This window comes from Martes martes (assembly GCF_963455335.1).
Source record: "Martes martes genome assembly, chromosome: 10".
Taxonomy (NCBI): Eukaryota; Metazoa; Chordata; class Mammalia; order Carnivora; family Mustelidae; genus Martes; species Martes martes.
The window spans coordinates 32937579-32960470 of NC_137898.1; the positions used below are offsets into that span (position 1 = coordinate 32937579).

The 22892-nt window shown below is 43.6% G+C and overlaps 1 protein-coding gene across 3 annotated transcripts in view; it reads left to right on the top strand.

Annotated features, from left to right (window-relative positions):
• MPPED2 (metallophosphoesterase domain containing 2) overlaps positions 1–21775 on the top strand; it is a 172595-nt gene extending 150820 nt beyond the window's left edge. For 2 of the 3 annotated variants that reach the window (XM_080815692.1, XM_080815691.1), the window contains 3 exons: positions 14050–14165; positions 17628–17741; positions 20381–20840. In XM_080815692.1, the coding sequence (XP_080671818.1) occupies positions 14050–14165; positions 17628–17741; positions 20381–20499 (349 nt within the window). In that variant the 3' untranslated portion in view covers positions 20500–20840. Of the gene's footprint in view, positions 1–14049; positions 14166–17627; positions 17742–20380 lie in introns of all 3 variants that reach the window. The other variant, XM_080815690.1, reaches the window with a different exon arrangement.
• The last annotated feature ends 1117 nt before the right edge of the window (positions 21776–22892 follow it).

Here is a 22892-nt window from a genome sequence, read left to right on the forward strand (position 1 = left end):
AAAAAAAACCAACACAACAAACACACTGTGTTGTCATTACTTAACAGAGGCACACCTTGTATATAAACACAGGAAATTTAATTTCTGGGGAATTTCATTTCAAGAAATCATGCCTGACTCACATAAAGACACCTTTCAAAATAGAAATATAACATTTAGTTAAGCTCAGGCTTTTTTGTTGTGTTTAGTTTTGTTTTGAGAGCTATAAAGAAGTAAACTATAACCCTCTTTATTTTTAGCAGACACCTCTAAAAAACCTTGAACAGTGTTCTATTTATAAAACAAAGAGTCTGTTTTCACACAAACTTGCTTAGACTCTTACTAGAAAAAGAGCAGGACAGGGAATCAGACAAATGAAATGTTTCTTTTTCAAAATTTCTTGACTTCATCAGCAATTCTTTACAAAATAAGACAATTGACCTGATTTTGTTTTTGTCTAATGAGAGGTCACCTGGAGGTCGATAAATTATGCTTAATATTCTGACTGAGGAGTTTGGAACCGAATGAGTAACATGCTGGGGGAAGAAAAATGTGAAATTTGAAATGAGAGTACGTCTGGCTTTTTTGTGCTGCTGAGGGAAAGACAGCAGATCTGAATAATTCTCTGGTTAACTTATTTCACTATCTCCTTATATAAAACACTTATAATTTCATCATCCTTCAAGGCATTAAAAAAAAAAAAAGGAGAAAACTTGGTTGAGTTAATTCAGTGGTTGTAAATGATTCCAGAAGCTGAAAATAAGTGAACCAGTTCCACTCAAATGTAGTGTTGGGAGCAGATGGATTCCACCATCCGCTTTATCTTCCCGATCAATTATTTCCTGCTAGTCCTCTAGTCTTTACAATAATAATGAAGTCAACATTGACGTAATGCTCCTTAGGTGCAAAAGCACCCAGCTAGGAACTTCAGTTTTCTCCACAATGTATCAGTGAGGCAGATACTTTAATTATCTCCATTTTACAGATGAGCAAACTGAGACCACGAGAGGTGTTAGCTAGCGCCTACTGAGACAGGACTCAGATTGCGGAGCTGCGCGGGGCAGGACTGCCCTGTTCTTCTTTGAACCAACAGCGCGCACCTGCTGGGTGCCAGGGTCTCGCTGTGGAGTCAGATGCTGATCTCTCTTCTGTGTTTTCATGGCAAAAACCTGAGAAAGCTTGGGACTCCAAGGAAAACCCCATTCCAACCTAAACCAAAAGAACAGCTTTCTTGTTTTCCTTCCCATTTTCCCCAGTTCTTCCTCACTCTAGGAAAGCTTAGTTGTGACCTCCTTCAGATTCTACCTGGTATCTCCATTTGCACACCCTGCTGTCTCTTTCCCTTGCACACCCCCTTTCATCTCCAGTGCCAGTCTTCGCCTAACACAGAAGCTGGGGTGCAGGAAGAGTTCAGCAAATGTGTGATGAGCTGAGTGAAAGGATGTGCCTATATCCAGATTGTAGATTTAGGCACTGAGCTCTGTTCAAACACTATTGTGTCTTAAGAATTGTCTGTGTTGCTACTTACTCTTGATAATTAGCACTGGCCTAATATGCATTATTGGACATTCCAATAATGGTAATTGTCTTAACCATTTTTGTTTTTATGCAGAGTTGGGGATATACTTATTGCCAATATTTTGCACTTATAAATAACGCTGCAGTGAAAAAACTTTGTGTGTGGCATTTTTACTCACTTTTGGGTGATCTCATTAGCGTATAAGCCCTAAACTGGGATTTCTGAGTCATAGTACAAATACTTCTGTGGCCTGTGCCAGTGTTGTGCAATGTAAATATAACATGGACCGAATATGTAATTTTAAATATGCCTTGTTAGAAAGTGAAAAAAGGTAAAATTTATTTAATACCCTATTTTATGTAACCTAATAAATCCAAAATATTATCATCGAAACATGCGATCAGTATAAAAACTTAGATGTTTTTACATTTTTTTTTCTGTGAAGTATCCAAAATATAGCATGTCTTTCACATTTCTAGTACATCTCAAGCAGACAAGCCACATTTCAAGTGCTGAGCCCCACAGTGGCTATCGTATCTGGCAGCACCGGCCTCCAAAACATAGAGTCCAGTATTTTTAAATCGCCTTCGTTTTTTTAAAAACTCAGACCTTCATCTGTCTTGCCCCATTCCGACCTCCAGTATTACTTGGATCACCACCTTGGGCGCTTACTATAAACTCTCTTTTGCTTTTTTCATTATTATGAATATTTTCTTGACATCTATTATGTGACAGGCATTGTGCCTATTGGGGACACAGATCTTAGGGACACCAGTATGAATAGGGCATGGCTCACTATCCATTGGGAAAGATAGACATACCCATAACACAACTTGGACAACTTGTTGGAATGAGGTAGGAAATAAAACACACACATGCACACACACAAGCCAGTGAGAATGCAGAATATGATAAATTCCACAAATGACCATTAAAGTGTTGAGCGGATCCGGGAAAGCTTCTTGGAGAATATGCGAGCTTGGCCCTAAAGGGCTCAGTCGAGTTTTAAGGGGCGGAAATAGGGAAGAACAATGTTGCCTGTGACTGTCTCGTTATCCAAACCAGATGGCAGGTGGGGACGATCTCGATCTCGTGTTGCATTTCGATCTCCACGAAGTGCCTTTGCCAAGGTCTTGCAATGGAAGGGGCTTGACAGTGGTGGCTGAGCACAATTAATAATCTATGGTTGGCTGGCACGGTGAGGGAGACACCCCGCTCTGTCTGCTTGCTTTAACCTCTGAATTGAAGGGGCAGCTCCAGCTTCTCACTCATCCCTCTGATGGTGCGTACTGCCAGTCTGCTCTCAGAGTTTTCTCACTTTGCTAAATCGGTCTGGACCACAACTAGTCGTTTAGAGCCAAAATGGTAGATCAGTGGGGGCCAACACTTTAACTTACATCTGACCTTGTCACTTATTCCAGCTCCTCTAAGCTCTTCAAGCAGCACAAACAGGCAACACAGACAGCCAGTGACATGGGAATTAGAAGGCACTTTCCCTTTAGGTGCAACTCGCTTATACCGGCCTCTGTTTGACAGCCTTGCAAGTTTCATAAGAATTGTTGTCCCTGTGGCACCGTGACGGAAACAAGAGATCAGAGAGGTTATTTGCCCAAGGTTACATAGCAAGTAAGTTGGAAGAGCCAGGGCTGGAACTCCTGTCCTCTGACTCTAACTCCTTGCCTTCTCATTATCTGAAGCTGAGTCCTCTGGACTTAACTGTTAGCACTCCCTGCTCTCAGATGGATCGCTCTGATTCTTTGGTATTCACATTCTAAATCTGAGCAATGGAGAGAAGGTACGCCTTGTGGCCATACAAAGAAGATAAAGTAGGGAACAAAGAGCCAAAGGTTTGAAGATAACGAATATTTATAATGTTGTTAACATTCATGATGACGACAAAAAGAGCTTAATTTAATTCTTAGTATCTGGCGAGCATCCTGCCACATGCACTGCATATATTGTCACCTCCAGTCCTCACAAGGAACCTGTGTGTTGCCATTGTTATCTCCATTTTATGGATGGAAAAATGAGATTCAGTGGAAGAAGTTGCCCAAGGTCACACTGCTGAGTAGAAAGCAGTCCGAATTTGAAACCAGACGGGCTTAAGTCTTAACCCTGCAGAGGTGGTCATTGCAGTACATAGTTCTGTTCCTGCCACCTCAGCAGGGGACCGTGGGCGAGTCACTAAAATTCAGTGTACTGTTTTCTCTCAAATGAATACCTTGCTCACCACTTGGGGTTATCCTGAACTAAGAAACGTGGGCATAATTTCTGTTAAGTACGTGCTATGCAGATAAATAACATTATCCACACTTAAACTGAAGTTTCTCAGTAAAATGAAAAATGAGCCAACACCAACAGAAGAGTGCTTGGCACATAGCAGGTGCTCAGTAAACACTCACTGAGTTACCTGAATGAATAAAAGACTTCTGCTGCTAAAGACACCTTTCTCTTCCCACAAATTGTTTTGGGGTGAGGGGGAGAAAGAAGACAGCCTCCTGAGCAAAAGTCCCCCCAATGCTCCACCTTCTGGAGACCTGCTCTGCCCCCTGGGGGAACAGCCTTGCAGTCAGTGTAGAGTCTAAGGAGACAGTGAATCTGTCCATCCATATCCAACTTGCATTTGGTTGTATGAAGGTTTTACACCAAATAATTTTCTTTCCAAATGATATTAATCAGTATTGAAAAAGTAGAAAATAGTAAACAAAGAGAAGGGGAAAAAGCATTCTTAATCTTCCTCCCACCCCCAAGCTAACCATTCAGTATGTTGGTCTGTGTCTTTTTTCTAAGCATTTTTTGCATACTTGAATTCGTACTTGATGTGCAAATTAAACTTTGCTTCTCCATTGACCATCATGGTAGATACATTTTTTTCATGATGTTACAAACCATGAATGGTCACTCTTAATTCAGTTGACAAATACTTAAGCATTATGCCAAGTGCTAGGGATACAGTGGTAAACCAGACTGAAGTCACCAAACTTCCAATCTCCCTTGTTATGTTTAACGAATGACTGCACAGTATTTTATTGTCTACTTATTATGTGTTCTTTTGGGATCTATTTTCCTGGTGGCGGGCTTCTTGCCAGTGTGATCCTCCCCAGCTCTACCCCCGTGAGCCTCTCTCCAAAATGAAAGAGTATAAAAAGAAACCAGCACTATCAACATAAATGTGTGACAAGGCACACCCACACAGACACTTTCTCAAACAACTAAACATAATAAAATGTAGTATCCTCTGGTTGGGGGCACAGATTTCATCGGCCATCCAACCTGTTAAGATCAGTTCTTGAGTTCACTATATAACAAGACAAATGCCGCTAATCCTGAACACTTTTCCCTCCTTTTCTTGCTCGTTTGGGACATCTAAGTGAGGAAACCCTTCCTGTACCTGTTAGGTTTCTGTGACACATCTGCAGGGTAGAAAAGGGGGAGAGGGAGGTGGGAGGTGCAGGTGCCCTCTGCCAAGTTGCCTGAGGACTTGGCAATCTTCCTGTCTCCTCCCATCCTGCTTGTCCTGTGCTTTGGAACCAGCCAGGCATCTGACACACATTGCCCTCCCCAGCTCAGTCTTCAATAGGATGTGGTTTTGTGTCTTGTGGTCCTGGCTTCAGCTGTCTGGCCTTATTAAGGAGTATGTGGGACGAAATGGAGGGAAACCTCCCCCCGAAAGTCCTGTCAAGTAGGCTCCCCGTCACCTGGTGGCCTGGGGGCCAGTCTTCTCTTGAAATTGCTGGATTAATTCTCAGATCATTCTGGTGTTCCCAAAGTTCTTCTGAAATTAGATTACTTAGAAATGGAGGCCTTCTGTCCAGGGCAGCCTCACCTGTGAGATGGCAAGCTGTGAGTTTATCCTGGAAACAATATTCAATTTTGGACTCCCCGCATCTGCCTTGCTGGAACCTAGCCCACGACAAGCCTTGCTGGCTGACAATAGGTTATGTTTGTTGAATGAGTAATTGCCCCACGAGTGCCCTACTGAGCCCATCCTCACTGGGCGTTCAACTCAGTAACCACACAGCTTCACAAAGCAAGGGACCCCATGTCTCCCTATGGCCAAGCTTCATGTCTGGCACATCGTAGATTTTCAGAAACCTTAGATGAGAAATTGGATGTTGTGTAGCCGTACTGTGGGATGGTATTGAGCCATAAAAGGGAGTGGATTTCCGCTACATGCTATGGTGTGGACGAACCATGAACACATTGTACTAATGGAAATAAGCCAGAGCCAAGGATAAATGTGGTGTGATTCTGCTTCCGTGAGACACCCGCAGTAGTCCTGTTCAGAGACACAAAGTAGAACGGTAGTTGCCAGGATCTGGAGGGATCGCGGGGAGAGGGAACTGTTGTTTCATGGGTGCAGAGCTTCAGTCTGGGATAAGGAGAAAGTTCTGGAGCCTGGATAGTGGTGGTGGTTGCACAGTGTTGTGAGTATACTGACTGCCACTCAATTATCCACTTTTAAAAATGGCTAAAGTGAAAAAAAAATGGCTAAAGTGGTAAGCTTTATGTTATACACCGTTTACCAAAATTTTTTAAATCACCCAAAAAGAAAAAGAAAAAAAAAGGAATGCTGCTTTTCTTATCTACTCAGCACCATCCACTGAGCCTCCCTTTTTCTTTTAAGCCTGGACAGTTGGCTGATCTCCATCTTTGAGGATTTCTCCCTGCTGGGGGTTAAAGGGCAATGTGGGACCCATTTTCTGGTCTGAGCACCCTGGTATTGGTCCTCTAATTTCCTCAGCCACAAAACAAAATGCTGTTTCTGGATGCACCTGGGCATGCCCCAAATCTGCTTCACCTGCCCACCAAGACAGAGGTCCCGCCCTTGGTTCTTAAAGCAAACTCCACTTACACCATCTCCTTTCCAGCAGGGGAAAGGAAAATGGGTAACAGAGGCTTAATTCTGACACTTGTATCCTTTTTTGTTACCGAAAAGAGGGACACAGTTGGCATGTTTGCAAAGGCACAGGTCTTTGGTTTATAAAGCCCCTGCTTACAGCTTAGGGGCCTCAGGTGCCCCCTGAAGGTGAGGTTTGTTCCTGTGCTGTCCACAGCACACAGACCACGGTATACACCCCCGCCTGCCCTTTGTCAGAATAGTGTCTGTCTTCCTCCCAAGGCCCTCAGAAGGCAAGAGCTCATTGCAGAGTCACAGGGAAGAGATGGGACTAGACAGCTGGTGTGAGAGAGAAGCCGGCACTGGCCTTTCAGGCAACTGAGCCTGTGGTTTGGGCCAGCTGGGCTTCCCGGGCAGCTGCACGGGGCTGTAAGTCTCGCCCTGAAGTTAAGCCGTTCCTCTCGCTCCTAGCCGCGGCAACTGGTGTGTGTGTCTCCTCGCTGCGCAACATGGGAAGTTCCTCCGAGGGCCAATGCATCTTTCTAATTGCACGGAAGGGTGACTTCCAGGCTGCCAAGTGTAGGGACTTGGGGGAGAAGGCTGGCTTCTTTACAAACTCCAGAGCTAAGAAGAGAAAAGGAGGCCAGGGAGGGAGTGGGGCAGGTGTCTGCCTCTCCTCTGGATGTTCAGGATGACACATCTGGTGCCAGGGAAGCTGCGATTTCCAACTGACGGGAAGCTTTGCAGTCGAGGGAGGGCTGAGCTGTCAGGTGAGCTGGAGATCAAGAATTATCGTGACAGCTTCATGGCATGTGAAGGGGGCTGTGAAGTGCGGTGTGATTTTAACCAGCGGTGGTTAAATTAGCTTGTGTTGGACCCGGTGCGATGTGCCGTCGGAGACGGGCCGACGGCGCCTGGGAGAGCGGGGCGTGAGCAAGGTTGCAATTCTGAAGTGTGCCTTTTAGAAAAGCAACTGCGTGTGGAAACTGGCCCCTGGCTTCTGAATTCTGCTTCACGGAGATGCCAGGCTACAGCGATGGTGTTAATTAGTAGCTCGTGCATGCTGCCAGTGAGCCTCTCCAAGCGCCCTGTTATTAATGTTCCGGGGACCCCAAGTCACCCCCTTCCTGGAACTTTCCCAATTTAAGACCCTGTCAAAATCTAACCACCTGTGGTAGCCAGCTAAGCAGCCTTGACTCACGTTTTGCCCTGTGCTCTTACATTCCACGGGATTGTCTATGCAAGACTGAGCCAGCGAGCGAGTGCCTGTTTGAAAAACTTCCACTCAAAAGTGACCTGAGGAAGTGCCTTTTAATAAGTAATCAGCCAGAGGAAATCAGGCTCCATTGAGCTATCTAGCAATGCTTGCCTATTCATCGGGGACTCTTCAAAAGTCTGGAGCAGGAGGGCCTGTTATTTGATGAGCTGAAGCTCGGGAAATTCTAGAAAGAAAAAGTAACATGAGCGACTCTGTGTGTGTGTGTGTGTGTGTGTGTGTGTGTACATATAGGGTATACACCTAAACGTATATTGCTGATACATCTTGTATATAAATTAAAAGCCGCACATTAATACTTTGTGCCAGTATTCTGCCAAAAGTTTTGCAGAAGTGATCTCACTTTACCCACAAAGGCAGATACTCTGTTTCTGTTTGAAAGATGAAGAGACCGACAAGCCAGTAGACCTGGGACTTGATTGGTCTGGGATTCCATAATCCGTGTTCATACCTCCTACCTCCATAACAAGTGTGGTAAACAGAACCCCCCAGGTCCTCGCAGCTCTAAGTGGCATGGCCAGCATACCAGCTGTGAGCCCTTGCACGTTCCCCTTCACACCTTCCATGTAAGCCCACCAGGCTCCCAAGCCTTAATCTTTGCAGGAGGCACCTAGAAGTCTATTAATAGCAATCTCAAGTCTTTGTGATGCAGCCTGCCCAGGGCTTGTCTGAACCTGGGGAATTTGTAGACGTTGACCAGCAAGTACCAGGGCTGTGAACCTGAGTAGCGCATGTGAGCAGAACAGGACCTTCTCTTTTCCAAATCCTGCTTTCCCGGGGCGTGCCCAGCCCCCACCAACTTGAGTAGGGGAGTGTAAACAGTCATTCACCCGTCCTAATCTCAGATTTATGGTCCCTCAGCTCCCTTCTGCCCGCACCACTGCGCTGTGTACTGCAAACACAGATGACCTTTGCAGCGATTGCATCTCAACCCAGTTCCATATAGAAAACCTGTTTTGTGTTGACATTGTTTGGAACAAGTTCTGCCTACATTAACTCCCTTAGCGCCTGCCCCTGGACTTTTGGCCCTGAGAAGCCAAGTGCCCCTAATTGTGAGAGCAAGGAGGAGGGAGCCCTGAAAGCACCCGCAGCTTCTGTCCATCTGAGTCTTTGGTCCAATGGCTTCAGGCAGCTGTAGTGCTCCCCTTCCTTCCAGAGTTTTCTAATCCTTCTCTGTAAGGGGATGGGTTGCGCGTTCTGATTGGCCTACGGGCAATAGGGCGCTTTGTGGGACATTTTCTTACAAGTTGGTTCCCATGTGGTATTTGTTAGTCACAGCTAATTACTAAATCCTTGGTTGAGGCAATAGACATTGTTCCCCTGGATGCCGCCCCCACCTCTCCCCCCTCACCCCCCATTGCTACAGAACAAAACCCATTGTGGGGCTCTGGAGGTCGACTGTGCACACATTTTCCAGTGAACCCCTGATGGGCTCACTGCTGGGGTTTCATGTTTCAGGTTGAAACTCAACTGGATAAAGCATTATTCATTGATACTGACACATTTGGTCTCTGCTCTGTGCAGCTATTTCTTCCACACTGGACTTGGTCCCTTATAGGCAATTTCGGCAATTCATTGAGAGTGAGTCACAGTATTTATTTAGAGCATGGATAGTCTGCACAGACTTATAGAATGTTAGGATTTCTTGATCACAGAAGGACCATCAAGTGCCGGGGTTTGCTGGCTTTGCTTGGAAGCAGAGGTCAGAAAGGAGGAGGGAGCTCGGGGAGTGAGCAGGTTCAGAGCTCCTTCTTCCCAGCCCTCCAGCAAGAGCACCCCTGCATGTACCTGCTTTGGGTGTGGGGCTCCTGCATGAGATTTCTGCAACCTACAAGCAGTCCTGAAATCCAGTAGTCAAATCCATGGACTCATTCATTTTTCAGATGAGGAAAGTGGCCCACTGACCATCCCTCTCTTATCAGAGGTTCACGTGAGTTAATAAATGGATGCCAGAATGAGAATTAGCACATAGGTCTCTTCCGGGTGCCCCTGTTTATTAAAGCCATGCTGGGATAATTCTGGCACACATCACTGGGCTGGTTTCCCGATTCGCTGGCCGTTGTCTTGTGGAAAAGGCCTTATTTGGAGGATCTAAAGGAACAGAAAATAACCTATAAAAGCCATAATAACATCACTGAAGTCACATTCCATTTTTGCTAAGAGCCACTTCGATCACACAATACCACAGCACCCCCTGAAGTTGAGCAGTGCACAGCCTAAGCGACTGTATGGAGCGACCCTGTTTTTACTTTACAGGTGTGAAAGCCAAAACTACAATTGGACTAGAAAGTTCCAGTTCAGACTTGTGCAAGGGAACTGAAACTTTCTAGTCTAAAGCTGGCTTTGGAGCCAGGAGATCTGTGCTTGAATCTGGGCTCGCTACTTAACCAATCCTGGGAATATTGACAAGTTACTTGATATCACTGATGTTCAGCCTTTTTATCTAAAAATAGAGCTGGCAGTACTCACGGATTGTTAATAATAATTCAAGGATTGTTATGAGTAAATAAGTTTAATAGTCTATGTAAAAACCTCTGTGTAAAACATATCAGGGACTGGATAAATGTTCCTTTTCTTATAATTTAAATTCTGTCTCACTTCATACATGTCCATATAGGCTTGAGTCAAAATGAAAGCCAGATATTTTTAAAGTTTACCCTTAACTTGGAAATTTCTGGATTTTGTCACAAGTTTAATATTAACCAAATAAAATTTGGGGTATCCAAAGACAATGGGCTTGTCTTACTCTTGCAAAGCACTTATAAAACTGAGCACTTCCTGGGGGAATAGGGCTGTGGGTTTCCCGAGAAGCCTCTGCGAGAGAAAATACGAAAGACTGAAAATTGAAGTCTTGTTCCTATGACTCTGGAATCCCTTGGGATGACCTGGGGGTCCAGAGGCTGACTGCCCTCAGACAGACTCTGACAGTGAAATCAGAGCTCCTCATTGTACCAGCTACTTGGGTGTGCTTGGGACGCTTTCAAGCCTTCTTTATTTGCCATTCAGACAGGAACCATAGGCCCAGAAGCTTGTTTTCAAAATCTAGGAAAACAGATGTTTTTGCTTATTTTTCTCTCTCTCATGCCAAAATGCTCACTGAGTTTTCACTGGGTTTTGAACTTGCCATTTTTTTTTTCTTTTTACTTTTAAGACAAATCATGGAAAGGGGTCACTGTAAAATGAACGGGAAGGGTGGGCATCCCAAACTGGGAAAGGTCTGTTTCAGACTCTAGTGAAAATGTTTAAGAACCTGAAGGTAGAAAGTCCCAGAAGATAAACGGACGCAAGATTGGCTCATTGAGCCCTAAGAGGGTCTGCCTTGCGTTACCCTCAGGCCTGCGATGTCTGTGCCTCCCTGGCAGCCTGGAATAAGAAAGCAAGTGCTGCCTTTTCCTCCGAGGAAACCAAAGGCACAGCGTCTAGCTGAGCAGGGGAGCGTGGCTGAGAAGAGCTGTGCTGATTGGCTGCATAGGTGCTAGGTGGTACGCTAGGTAAGACCCAGTGCCGCTTACAGCTCCTGGAGGGTAGAGACGGCTCAGACATTTTAGCCACTGTATCAGTGTCCTGTTGGCTGCTGTAACAAATCACTGCAGGTTTAGTGACTTGTAACACCTATTTAGGATCTTTCAATCGGTTGGTCAGAAGTCTGATGTGGGTTTCACTAGGCTAAACTCTGGATGTCAGCAGGGCTCTGTTTTGTTTTTTGTTTTTGTTTGTTTGTTTTTCTGGGGGCTCTGTGGGAGAATTCCTTTTCTCTCCTTAACTTTTCCAGCTTCTGGAGGCTGCCCACATCCCTGGGCTTGTGTTCCTCCTCCTTCACGTGCAAAGCCAGCAACAGCAGGTTGAGTCCTTACGTTACATCAGTTCATTCTTCTCTTCTGCCTCTCTCCTCTGCTTTGGGCTCCCCGTGTGATTACCCCCATGATGATCCAGGATAATCTCCCCCATTTTAAGGTCAGCGTGATGAGCTCCTGAACTCCATCATCAGCATCCTTAATTCCCTTTGCCACGTAGGGTCATATATTCACAGGTTTCAGGGATAAGGACATGGACATCTTTGGGGTGGGAGCGGGGGTGGACATTGTTGCCTACCATAAGTACAGAGATCATTTTCACACTAAATATGACAATTTTATGTATTAGGACTCTTTCACTTGTGGAAACAAAACCTAACTCAAGTTAATAAAAAGAAAAATATTTTATTAGCTTAAATACTTGGAAGGAAATGAATGGTTGGCTTTAGGTACAGATGGATCCATATGTCCAACAAGATCATCCGGGTACTCTCTTGTTTCTTTGCTTGGCTTTTTTCTTTCTTTCTTCCTTTTTTTTTTTTTTTTTTTTTTTGGTAATGGTTTGATTTTCAAGCACAGGTTGTCTGCATGGTGGCTGAGCCAAAGCCCCCAGGCAATTCTAAGCCTACAGAGTTCTCAAGACCCAGGATCCCAGAGAGGAACCCATGACCTCTTTTTCAGTAGCACCAGCAAGAGCCTGAGGATGACTCCCAGCTTGGCCACACGTACATCCCTAGGCTGGTTTCTGTTCAGGGAGATCCTAGAGCAGCAATGAGTCAGCCTTAGCACAGCACATGTACCAAGAGTGGGAGGGAGAGGTTCTGCAATGAAAATTCAGAGGCTGTTACCAAAAAAAGGGTGAAAGAACTGGACAGGCAGACACCACTGGTGTCCACTCCACCCTCTCATTGCTGGATTTCAGAACCATACGCCTGATCCCAGCTCAGAGCTCGTTTGGCTTGAAGCAACAAGACACTTAAACTTAAATAAGTACTGAAGAAGCTCACCCCGGGCAGGTAGGAAGTTAATTCAAGTACTATGTCAGAAGAGGAGCTTTGTGATAGCTAAGAGTGTATGGGTTTTGGAACCAGATTGTTTGGGTTCATATCCGGCTTACTGGTTGTGTTTACTTAAGCTCTCGGTGCCTCAGTTTCGTCATCTGTAAAATGGAATTAGTACTCATAAGCTCGTGTGAAGTTTAAATGTGTTAATACAAATAAAGTGTGACACCGGGTAAGCCCTCGGCAATTAATAGCTTTGACAATTATTGTTGTTACTCTAAGTAAACCCCTGAGGATGGCTTAGGAACTTGGAAAATAATTATAGGAATCAGGTCAGATACTTTCTTGCTTTCACTTTTTCTAGCTGGGGCCACACAGTCTGTTATCTCTGGAACTTTCTTTCAAGCACATCAGTGGGAACTGAGGTTCTCATTTGTAAGATGCATTTTCACGTGGTTTTCAGGTGCCCTCCTTGCATTCTGTCCTTTCCTACACCAAATGAACACTGCGTCCGTATTTCCGAGTTCTGAGTCTTGAGAGAGTCTGATTATCTGGCCCATGACTGGCGTTAAGTAAGAGTGCAACCTTGTTTGGTCAGTCGACAGACCAGGCTGACTTGGACACAGGGTCGAAGGGCCAGCTTAAGTCAAAGAGAAAAGTTCAGCTTATCCAGAAAATTGACCAGCTTATCTTTTGCATGTATGCGTTAGCAAATGGGAGCTTTCCTACAGGAGGGGAAAGAGTCGTTTTTAAAAAATAAAGGTTGTAACTAGATGTTCGGGAGGACAGCCCTGGGAACTGCTTTGTTCTGATGTGATTTAGCCGGTAGCATCTGTAGAGAAAAATTGGTTATTCTCTTGTTATTATAAATGGTAGAGGCATGTTCAGCACCAACTAGAGATGCTACAGGATGGACCCAAACCCATTCACTTCCGCATGAAGGGGTCAGTCTCAGAAACTCGCTCCCGAAGCAGAAGTTGCCGAGAGGGTGGACTGCTTACGTTCCCTGTCAGGAGAGCGGATTCCAGAGTGACCCCCAAATCTTCTTTTTGATGACAGGAGGAAAAGCCCACATTTGGTCTTTGTTCCCTGTCCCCCCGTCAGAGCCCCTGTATTTTTTCAGCTTTCTCTGTCCAACGTATTTAAAATATCTCCGTGTATAGGGATTCGCACTCTGCCTTCTGACCACCGGCCATTTCCCTGGGAGCGTTAGTAAGAATCCTCCTGCTGAAGCAGCGTCGCAGTGTTGCGGGGGGAAGGAGTCCTGATAGAATTTCTGAGCTCTGAGATACTGCAGGAAGGGTAGAAATGCTTTGGATCGGAACTAGGCATCTTAGGAAGCATGGAGATTTGGGGGAGAAGACAAAGCATTGTTAAAATTTTGATAGAGGTCTGCTGGGAGAGTCTCCACTGTAGAGACTCGTGTGCCCCTCTCTGGTTGAACAATTCGGCTCCACACTTGCTTTCAAATGCCTTGGTTTTGAAGCAGTCAACAAAAAAGCATCCTGCTGCCAGGGCCAGCCATCAAAAAGAGAAAAGAGAGCAATGCAAACCGTGGGGGGAATGTGCGAGAGAGAAATATCGTAGAGCGGAAACACGGCTCTGCTGGCCTGATACCGTGTGTATTATCTCCCCCAAAGGACCCCGTGGTTTAATGGATGGGGCTTTAACCTGCCCAGAGGTCAGTCTCTGCTGGACAAGTGGAACCTCATCCCTGAGGGCATCGACATACTCATGACACACGGACCTCCTCTAGGTAAGTGAAGCAAAGGTTGTCCTTTTGTCATAAGGGATGCCTTTTTTCATAATAATAAAGCATAATAATGCTTCAGGGATATAATCCTTTTCCTTCAAAAAATAAAAAGCGAACACAAAAAGAAAAGTCAATGTCTTTAAAAGAAACCAGTATGATAATTAAACTCAGCAGTTCTGCTGGGCTTACAGGTGTTCTTGAAATTAAATTTTTTTATTTCGTTGAGTCAGGGAAAATCAAATGAGTATGGAGCACCACAGTCTTTTGAGCTTGATCATTTATTTTAAGAACTGTACTCACTTAGGAGTGAGGGTGGTGGGGTGGGGAATGGAAGGAAGACACAGACCTCCCAGTCACAGGGCTTGTGAGGGAATGAAATGATGGAAACTTTTGTTTAAAGTAGCTCATTTGGGGTGCCTGGGTGGCACAGTTAGTTAAGCATTTGGCTCTTGGTTTCATCTCGGGTAGTGGGATCGAGCGTCACATTGGGCTCCATGCTCAGCGTGGAGTCTGCTTGAAATTCTCTCTCCCTCTCTCTCTGCCTCCCTTTTCTCTCTCTTTCTGACTCTGTCTCTCTCTTTCTCCCAGAGATAAGATAAAGTAGCTCATTTTCCTTTTCCATATAATAGTAAGACCTAGGAAATCTTTAAAAGTTTAACACTTGAGCTGATTATATGAGCAAAGAATTCTTTTTTCTTTTTCTTTTTTTTTTTTTTTAAACCTAAGGTGTTAAATAAGGACTTATGTTGAAAGTTACTTAGAGACAGTCATCCTACAGAATCCTTGAACCCACATCCGGTTTAGAGCACCAGCATGCTTCAGAGCTACCTTTAGTTACGAAGATTATGGTCTAGAAGATGATTCTTTGACTTATATGATTATCTTTTAATTACTCAAGAACTTGTGATCTCTTTGGCTTAGCCACAGAACCATTTTCAAACGTGCCTGTCACCCCGGTCCCCATCTGTCTGGTTTCTATTATGCCAGGACCCTTTCTGTCCAACAAAGGTGTCCTCAGGACATTAAGATACTTCAGTTTCAGTAGGAGAGTTTTCTTTTTCTTTGATTGTGGTAAAAAACACGTAACATGAAATCTGCACTCTTAATAAATGTCCACATGTACAGTACTAGCCGGGTTTGGTTTGGAAAAAGGAAGAAAATACAATTATTTTCGCAATTTTTCCCTTTGGCTTGGGTTGTTGTCCATATCACTTCCCTCCTCTGTCAACCTGAAAAATAAGAAAATCTAACACACGTCCCCTACTGTGAATTTAATCTTTGTAAGTATTGTTTTCTCCAACCCACGTAGGGCTGCTTTCCTTCTCTTACCAGGGGAGTGCTCTGTGTTTCACATAGAAATAGCCAAAGGGAGGACCCAGGTGTGAGTTATGGTGGCACATTTTAATGATAGGGAGAAGCAAGAGAAGAGAAGCCCGCTCTGTTGCAGATAGGGAAATTGTCCAGATTTGCACAAGATCTAGCATTTCCTGACTTTTTCAGTATTTAAAAATTACCATCCCCATGCTTTTTTCCCTATTTCATCCCATCCCAGCCCATCCCATGTTTTAAAAGATTATACTTACCAACAACAAGTATCATCCATAATTCATTAATTTCCCTATTTTGCAGTCATTAGAGACTAACTCCTGAATGGCTACCTAAATATCTGATCAGCGTGAGGTACCCCTCGAGACCTACAGAGAGGGCATCCCAGCCAACTTGATCCTTTCCCTGAACAGCCTCCTTGGGTACAGACATGATTCCCCTAAGGCTGTGTATTGTAAATAAGACTGGGATATTCTCACCACTGAAACATCCACATGACTCAAGTGTTATCTCGAACACAACTTTGGACAGAACAATTGATTGACAGATTCATCAAACCATTAATTTTGGTACAGAAGCCAATGGCAGTAGTAATAAGTCTGAATTCGAGCCTCCAAAGAATTCAGATATCCCAGGAACTTTCCCCAGGGAGCCTACCATCCCTCTCTCTGTAGCAAACGTGAAGTAATCCGGAGAGGGCTATGCATATAGCAAAGTGAGTTCTTCCTCAGGCAGTTCCAAAATAAAAGGTCAGGCAAGGTTTTCACAAGGTGAGGTTGAACCTTAATCGGTACATTATTGGGATTCTTGTGAAAATGCGGGATTGGGGTGGGGGATGAAGATAGGCCCCACCGAGGAGGAATGAGACTTTACTCTGTGAGTAAAGCTCTATGAAACTTTACTATTATGGTAGAAACAGGCTGCCTTCTCAGGTTGATTATATATGAATTAGATATTTTCCCCTTTCGAGAAAAATGAGAAAAATTCCCTCCATCCATGAGGGAATATGCCAGAATATGCCAGTCACTGTGGATTAAGGATTTTTTTTTTCTCTGATTAACAGTTTTGAAATCCCTGGTTGAAGTTTTGTGGGGGCCCCCATTTTCATCATTTTCATCTGGATGTTCTTTGCAGCCTCTCCAGCCGTTCCCCAACCCCCACGTAACATATTTGTACAGAGATGCTATATTTTCATTTCTACAATTTCTTCAAGCAAAGTGCAACAAGCTTGTCTGTCCATTTCTGCCCGATCATTTCTAAATAGTAGAAATCCCCCAATGGAGCTATGGTCTGGATTTCCACGGATGATGATTTAGCTGTTAGTCCCACCTGCCTTCTTTATACCCATCCTGCTGAGGCATATGGGTTCCATTTTGACCATCATCATTCAGATACCTGACTTGTGCTATAATTGATGTCCGTTTTTATGGATTTTCTGCATTAAGCATGGAAGTAAGCGGCTTTTACTTTAAAGGTAGTCAGTTAGCCCCAGCTTACGGGACGCCGCCATGAGGTCACGTTGTTGCCTGTTGTTAGGAGACTGGAGGAGGAGCTGGGCATTTCCAAGATTTGGTCAGCAGGAACCACCAAGGGTTAAGAGCTGATGTACCTAAGGAGGGCCGGGTATCTTGTGGCCAGTTTACAGACAGCCCCTCCTAGCCTGTCTTCTTCGAGCCATCTTAGAAGTAAACTGCTATAAGAAAGATATAATAAAGTATATATATATACTTTATACATAATAATTTATAATAAAGTATATATATATAAATATATAAAATAAAATATAATAAAACTGAATTGTAAAAGAAAGAGATATTGCGGGAACTGCCGGGAATACATGTCATTAGGCCCATGAAAATTTGAAACCAGGGCCGCATAAATCAAATCCCTTACAGAAAAAAAAAAAATGTTAATTAACAGAAAGAAAAAAATGGAAACCAGAAAAAAAAAGTTTCAAGAACCTAAAGAAGACAAAGTGACAAGTGAAAAGTTCCTTAAAAGCCATTGTGAGCTTTAATGGAGAGGCTAGGATTACAGATAATGTAATAAACCTTCTGTGAGTTATGGCTTCCTGAAAGTCTAAATTAAACCTTACCTGAAGAAGGAAAATTAAGAGTATTGATTGCATTTTGCCCATAGGTTTTCGAGACTGGGTTCCAAAGGAGCTTCAAAGAGTGGGCTGCGTGGAGCTTTTAAACACCGTCCAGAGGCGAGTCCGGCCCAAGCTCCACGTCTTTGGAGGCATCCATGAAGGTAAGATCAGAAGAAAGGCATCCACGAGATGCTGTGTCATCATCCATGACCTCATTCCAGAGTGGGGACCTCGGCCACCCTGGGAATGACTGGAGCAGTGGTTGTCAAACTTTTTACCAGGGACAGAACCCTTTTATGAGATGAAGCATCAGGAGAAGCACCTGCCTATGAAGCTGATGCGTGTTTTATGTGGAGTTGCTCTCTGAAACAGAGAGAAAGTGGAGAGAAAGAACTAGGTTTGGTTCACCCTATGGAAAGCCCAGCACTCCCCCAGGCAACTTCTGGAATCTCAGAGCTTCAGGGAGGAATGTTTACTAACCACCAATGGAGAGTAGCCTTGAGGTCAAAAAAGGACATTTTTTTTTTCTTTAAGATAGAAGAAACAGGCTAGATATTAGACAAAATAACTTCCGTGGCCTCTTTCTACCTGTAAATACTGTGTTTCATATGGAACATATGTGAAGACCCAGGAAGACAAGGCATTCTCTGAAGCAGATAACTTGAGACATGCAGTGAAGGTTCTAGAACAGAAGCGGCAGGAACCTGCACATTTGCAGGTAGTGTTTCCTTACTAACCTCAGAAAACCCTTTCAGACTTCTCAGAAATCATCATCACTCTTAGGGTCAGGCTGAGGCTAGACAGAATAATTAAATCTCGCCTTAACGGGAACTGGCCCAGTTGCCTCTAGTTCTGCCTTTCACGGTAAGCTGGAGTCAAGTTCACAGAACCCAAAAGCCTCCCAGGAAACTTGACGGTTCTAGGTTTTGTCTTTCCTTCCTTTTTTAAGCAAGGGTTTTTAGACACATACAAAGCTGTCCTTCAGCAGGCCTTTGATTTCCTGGCCCTACCGGTCTCTCCCAGTTCCCGGGGGTTTCCCTGCCTTGGGTGCGTTTACATAGGCAGCTGCTGTATTTTCTCCAGCTCCCCCTTACAGCTTGTCCTCCGCAGTCATTTATGAATCTGCAGGTGAGTTCCTGAGGCCTCTGTGTCTGATGAAATGAGAAAACAAAGTGTGCTGTTCAAAGCCCACAAATCCATTGGCTTCTGGGTTAGGCATGGATTTAAAAGCATTATGTATTGAAAATCATCCTACTAATGCCTGAGAAAATCCAAGGGCAGGCACCAGCTGAGCTCATGGAATGCTGGGGTGCAGCTTCCCAAGAGTGGGCATCGTCCTACCGTGACTTTGAGCCATAGTCCCAGAGAAGGGGGGACTTCTCTAAGGCGTGGTACAGGATCGGTGGGGGGGCGGGGGATGGGAGCGCGTGTCTAACCAGCATTTCTGGGGGACAGTTATCAGGCTTGAATTCCTGCAGCATGCCTACGAGTTTGTATGTCATCCTTTTTTTTTTTTTTTTAATCATTAATTAGCTTTAAGCTAGCCAGACAATTGGGGAATTCCACTGAAGTCCCAAAATAATAAACTTGCTTAAAAGGGAGGAGATCATATTTAAATAAACTTGTCTCACTTTTATTCACTTAAGACAGCTGAAGAGGGCAGAGAGAGGGCAAATACCAACCTCTTGATGGAGAGAGATAACAAGACTTTATGACCCCAGAACTAAACAGTGCACATTTTAAATGCTTCTTTTCTTTTCTTAAGAGATTTTTCCATTGACCCTCATTAAGCTCTCCACAGGCTTACTTGGACACATTTTAGCAAATAGAAAGAAAGAAAAAAAAAAGGAAAGAAAAGGAAAAAACCTCAGCTATTTCTGTAAGTCCTGGTAATTTAGTTTCTCACGTGCATATTTTTCTATTCCACAAGAACCTGCTACCCACATAGAATTACAAACTTAATTCTAGAGGCTCTAAGGTAGGTATAAGGTGTCCAGGGAAATGTGCAAACTTGCAAACATGCTAAAAATGACAACAAATTAAAAATTATAAAAGGGCCTTACATACCGAAGACCCAGAGAAACTTTCTTAGCTTCCTTCCAGTAGGTCACAGGAGATTTATGTACTGTATGCAGGAAGCGTTTTTGCTTGAACCTCTGGTGATGTCTCTGCAAATCACTGGGAAAAGTGATTACTTGACTTATTTGAATGAAATAGAACTCAGTACCAAAGCCACACAATTCGAGGGAGATAAGTTCTGGTACGGTTAAACTGCCTCAGTAGGCAGTTTAGACATTATCTCCTAGATAAGGAAGCTGCACACCTACCCGTCCTAGATCCCAATGCAGGGCCCTTTCCCTCCACACCTGTCCCGAAGCCCGCGTGTGGGGTTTGGAGGTGTGTACCCTGAGGAATCCCTTTCGTTACTCTTTCTGTTCCTAGAACTCAGTAATTAATGCAGGGCTTTGAAATGAAAATCGTATTTTAAAAAGAAGGGAAAAAAATTTTTTTTCTTTATTCACACTACGAAAGAAATCACAGTCTTTCCCTGACAAACCTAATGCTTAAGTAGAGAAACAAAGAATCACTTTTCTTTGAAGTAGAGGATTCTCCCTTTAAAGAAAACAGAATGTAATTGGAAGGCAGCTTCTGAAAGCTGTTATCATCTGGGGAGGCTTCATTGAATCTCATCTCACTGCCCACTGGCAAAGATTTTTTAGTTTTCCTTGCGTGACAGCTCACCACTGAGTCACTCTCATTTGTATCTATTACAGTAAAGCATGACACTCTGTCTCCACAGGTTACGGCATTATGACCGACGGTTATACAACGTACATCAATGCCTCAACGTGTACAGTCAGCTTTCAACCGACCAACCCTCCAATTATATTTGACCTTCCAAACCCACAGGGTTCCTGAAGCTCCGAAAGCCCAATTGGAATGTGAGGGAAGGTCTATAAACTGCCATTTTTCTAATTATAAACTTACATTCTCTTACTTGTTTATTTCCAAATCCTGTGAGTTCTTTTTGTAAATTACTGGAACACAAATGACGCTAGAGTTGTGCTTCTCCTTTATTTTATTATTTTTTTTTTAAATGGGGCGTCCATTCGAAATGAAAGGAGCATTGTGAATTTGTAAAATGACTTCCGTTTTCTCAAAGGCCACGCCATTGTAAATTGTTAGTATTCGCCAAAGGACAGCCAAGCTTTCTTTTTAAAAAGGTGATGAAAGTCTTATTTTAATATGCTTTAAGCTGGAAGAAAAAGGAAAAAAAAAAAAGAAAGAAAAACAGGTAGGTAGTGTTTTAAAAACCACCCAGATTTGCACAACTGTTTAAGAGTATTGTTTGAAGTGTTTTATTTTTTGATGTTTTGTTGTTGTTGTTTTCTTGGTAACCCTTCTTTTTTGCAGACATGGCCTGGATTTATAGCAATCTTTTCAGCAAAAGTAGGCGTGGAAAAGACTTCTCTTCACACTCTCACTATAAAGAAAGCTGCGTCCAGGGAAGAAAACGGCCCTCGTTTAAAGGATGGCTTAGCTAGTGAGATCTGTACTGTGGTTATACAAGATCTCATTGTTTGTTTGTTTCTTTTAAATTATTTTAGCTTTAAAAATATGGAAATGGAATCTGTCAAGAGCAGGTATTTCATACAGTTAAAAAAACAATTGAGCGTGCAGACTCCTTTTCAGTATGGGTTTATATATATAAATATTTTTTGTGTATTATGACTAAGTTAGGAGTTTAATATTGCCAAGGACAGTACAACTGCAAAGGGATGCTTTATAGCAGGGCATCAGAAGTCCAAAGGGGCTGACACATTGTCTCAGAGCTCAAGGTCTCAAAGAGCTTGAGTTAAGTCTAGGTACAGTTACAGGCATGTACAGACTTAAGTGGATGCAATGGAAGGTAACTAAAATAAGGCTTAGTCGTCCTTTATATTTAAATACCCTGAATTGTCTTCTTACTTGCTCTCCCTCCCCCCATTTTGCACTGTGTGTCGATGCAATCTTCGCTAGCACAAAATATTGTCGCTAATAGTCATTTCTGTTTTCCCATTGTAAATGCTGTTGAGCTTTATTCTATTTTATGTTATCTTGTTAATGAAATTTAGGAAAGCAGTTGTTTCTTTTAAATTTATTGTGATATTCTATATCTAGCGGCCTTTATATGCAAATAAAATTGCAAGATTTTTAAATCTGTCCTGTTTGGAGGGTTGGCTGGTAGGAGGATGGTGGTTTAGTCCTGGGGAAGGGGTGGGGGGATTTATTCATATGCAACATTAGTACTACCTTCCAGAAGAATTAGAATAAGTGATTTTTTTTTCTGATTTTCAATAAATTTTTATTACCCACCATTCACAGGCCGGCAGGTAGATCGATAAGGCACTCAGTCTACTCTTTCCTTCCGTCACACTGTCATCTATCTTGCCGTAGGCTTCAAAGGGTGACCATTTCGTCTTGACCATTGTGATTTCTATAGGAAGGGTCACGTGCAGTGGAGGCTGGGGATGGCATTGTGGTAGTGTGTGTGTTGAGAGTAACCACTACTCAGTCTTGTTTGTCCCTAGGAGCTGTTACTCTTGCCCCCTCGCAGTTCTTTATTTATGTCCATCACTAAAATGTTATGGCAGCCAGGAGTCAACAGGCACAATGGGGTGTGGTAAACTAAATAATGTTTTCTGTATTTGCTCTGGAACAGCCAGTGAAGAAAAGCAGCCTGATCTCAAAATTGCAGTATAGCCCAAAAGTCTACATTCTAGTGCCCATTGGATTGTATTCTGACAGATCTTCCTTTCCTCCTTCTGTTGTGGACTCTTTGGTGTAACTGATGAAAAGAATCCTTGATTTCAGTACCCGCTGGGTAGAGAGAATGTTTTAGGCCAGAATTCCAGCTCAGACTCACGTGTATAACCATCTTAATTGTTAATATTGATTAAGTGTCTTGGCTGCCACCCAGTGTGTGTGGTGGACACTTTGGTCTGAGCTCACAGAGCGGACACTTGACCTTCCCAAGCAGAGGTGGTCCATGACCACAGTGGCCATGATGGGCCAAAAGAGGTACTGTGAGAACTTAACAACCCTCCTCTGATCTGCCACATCAATAGAAGAAGGTGTTGACTTCAGGGCGCTTCCTAGGGAGCTGGAGTGAGAGTGAGAGTGACTGAATGGAAATTTCATCTGGAGCTAAGCTCAGACTTCTGGAAAAGCAGGCTTTCCAGGGACAGGGGGATGATCATGATGACAAGTGTGCATGTACAGCTTTTGACAGTACGCCTGGACACAAACTAATTAAGCTAAGCACTTAACTA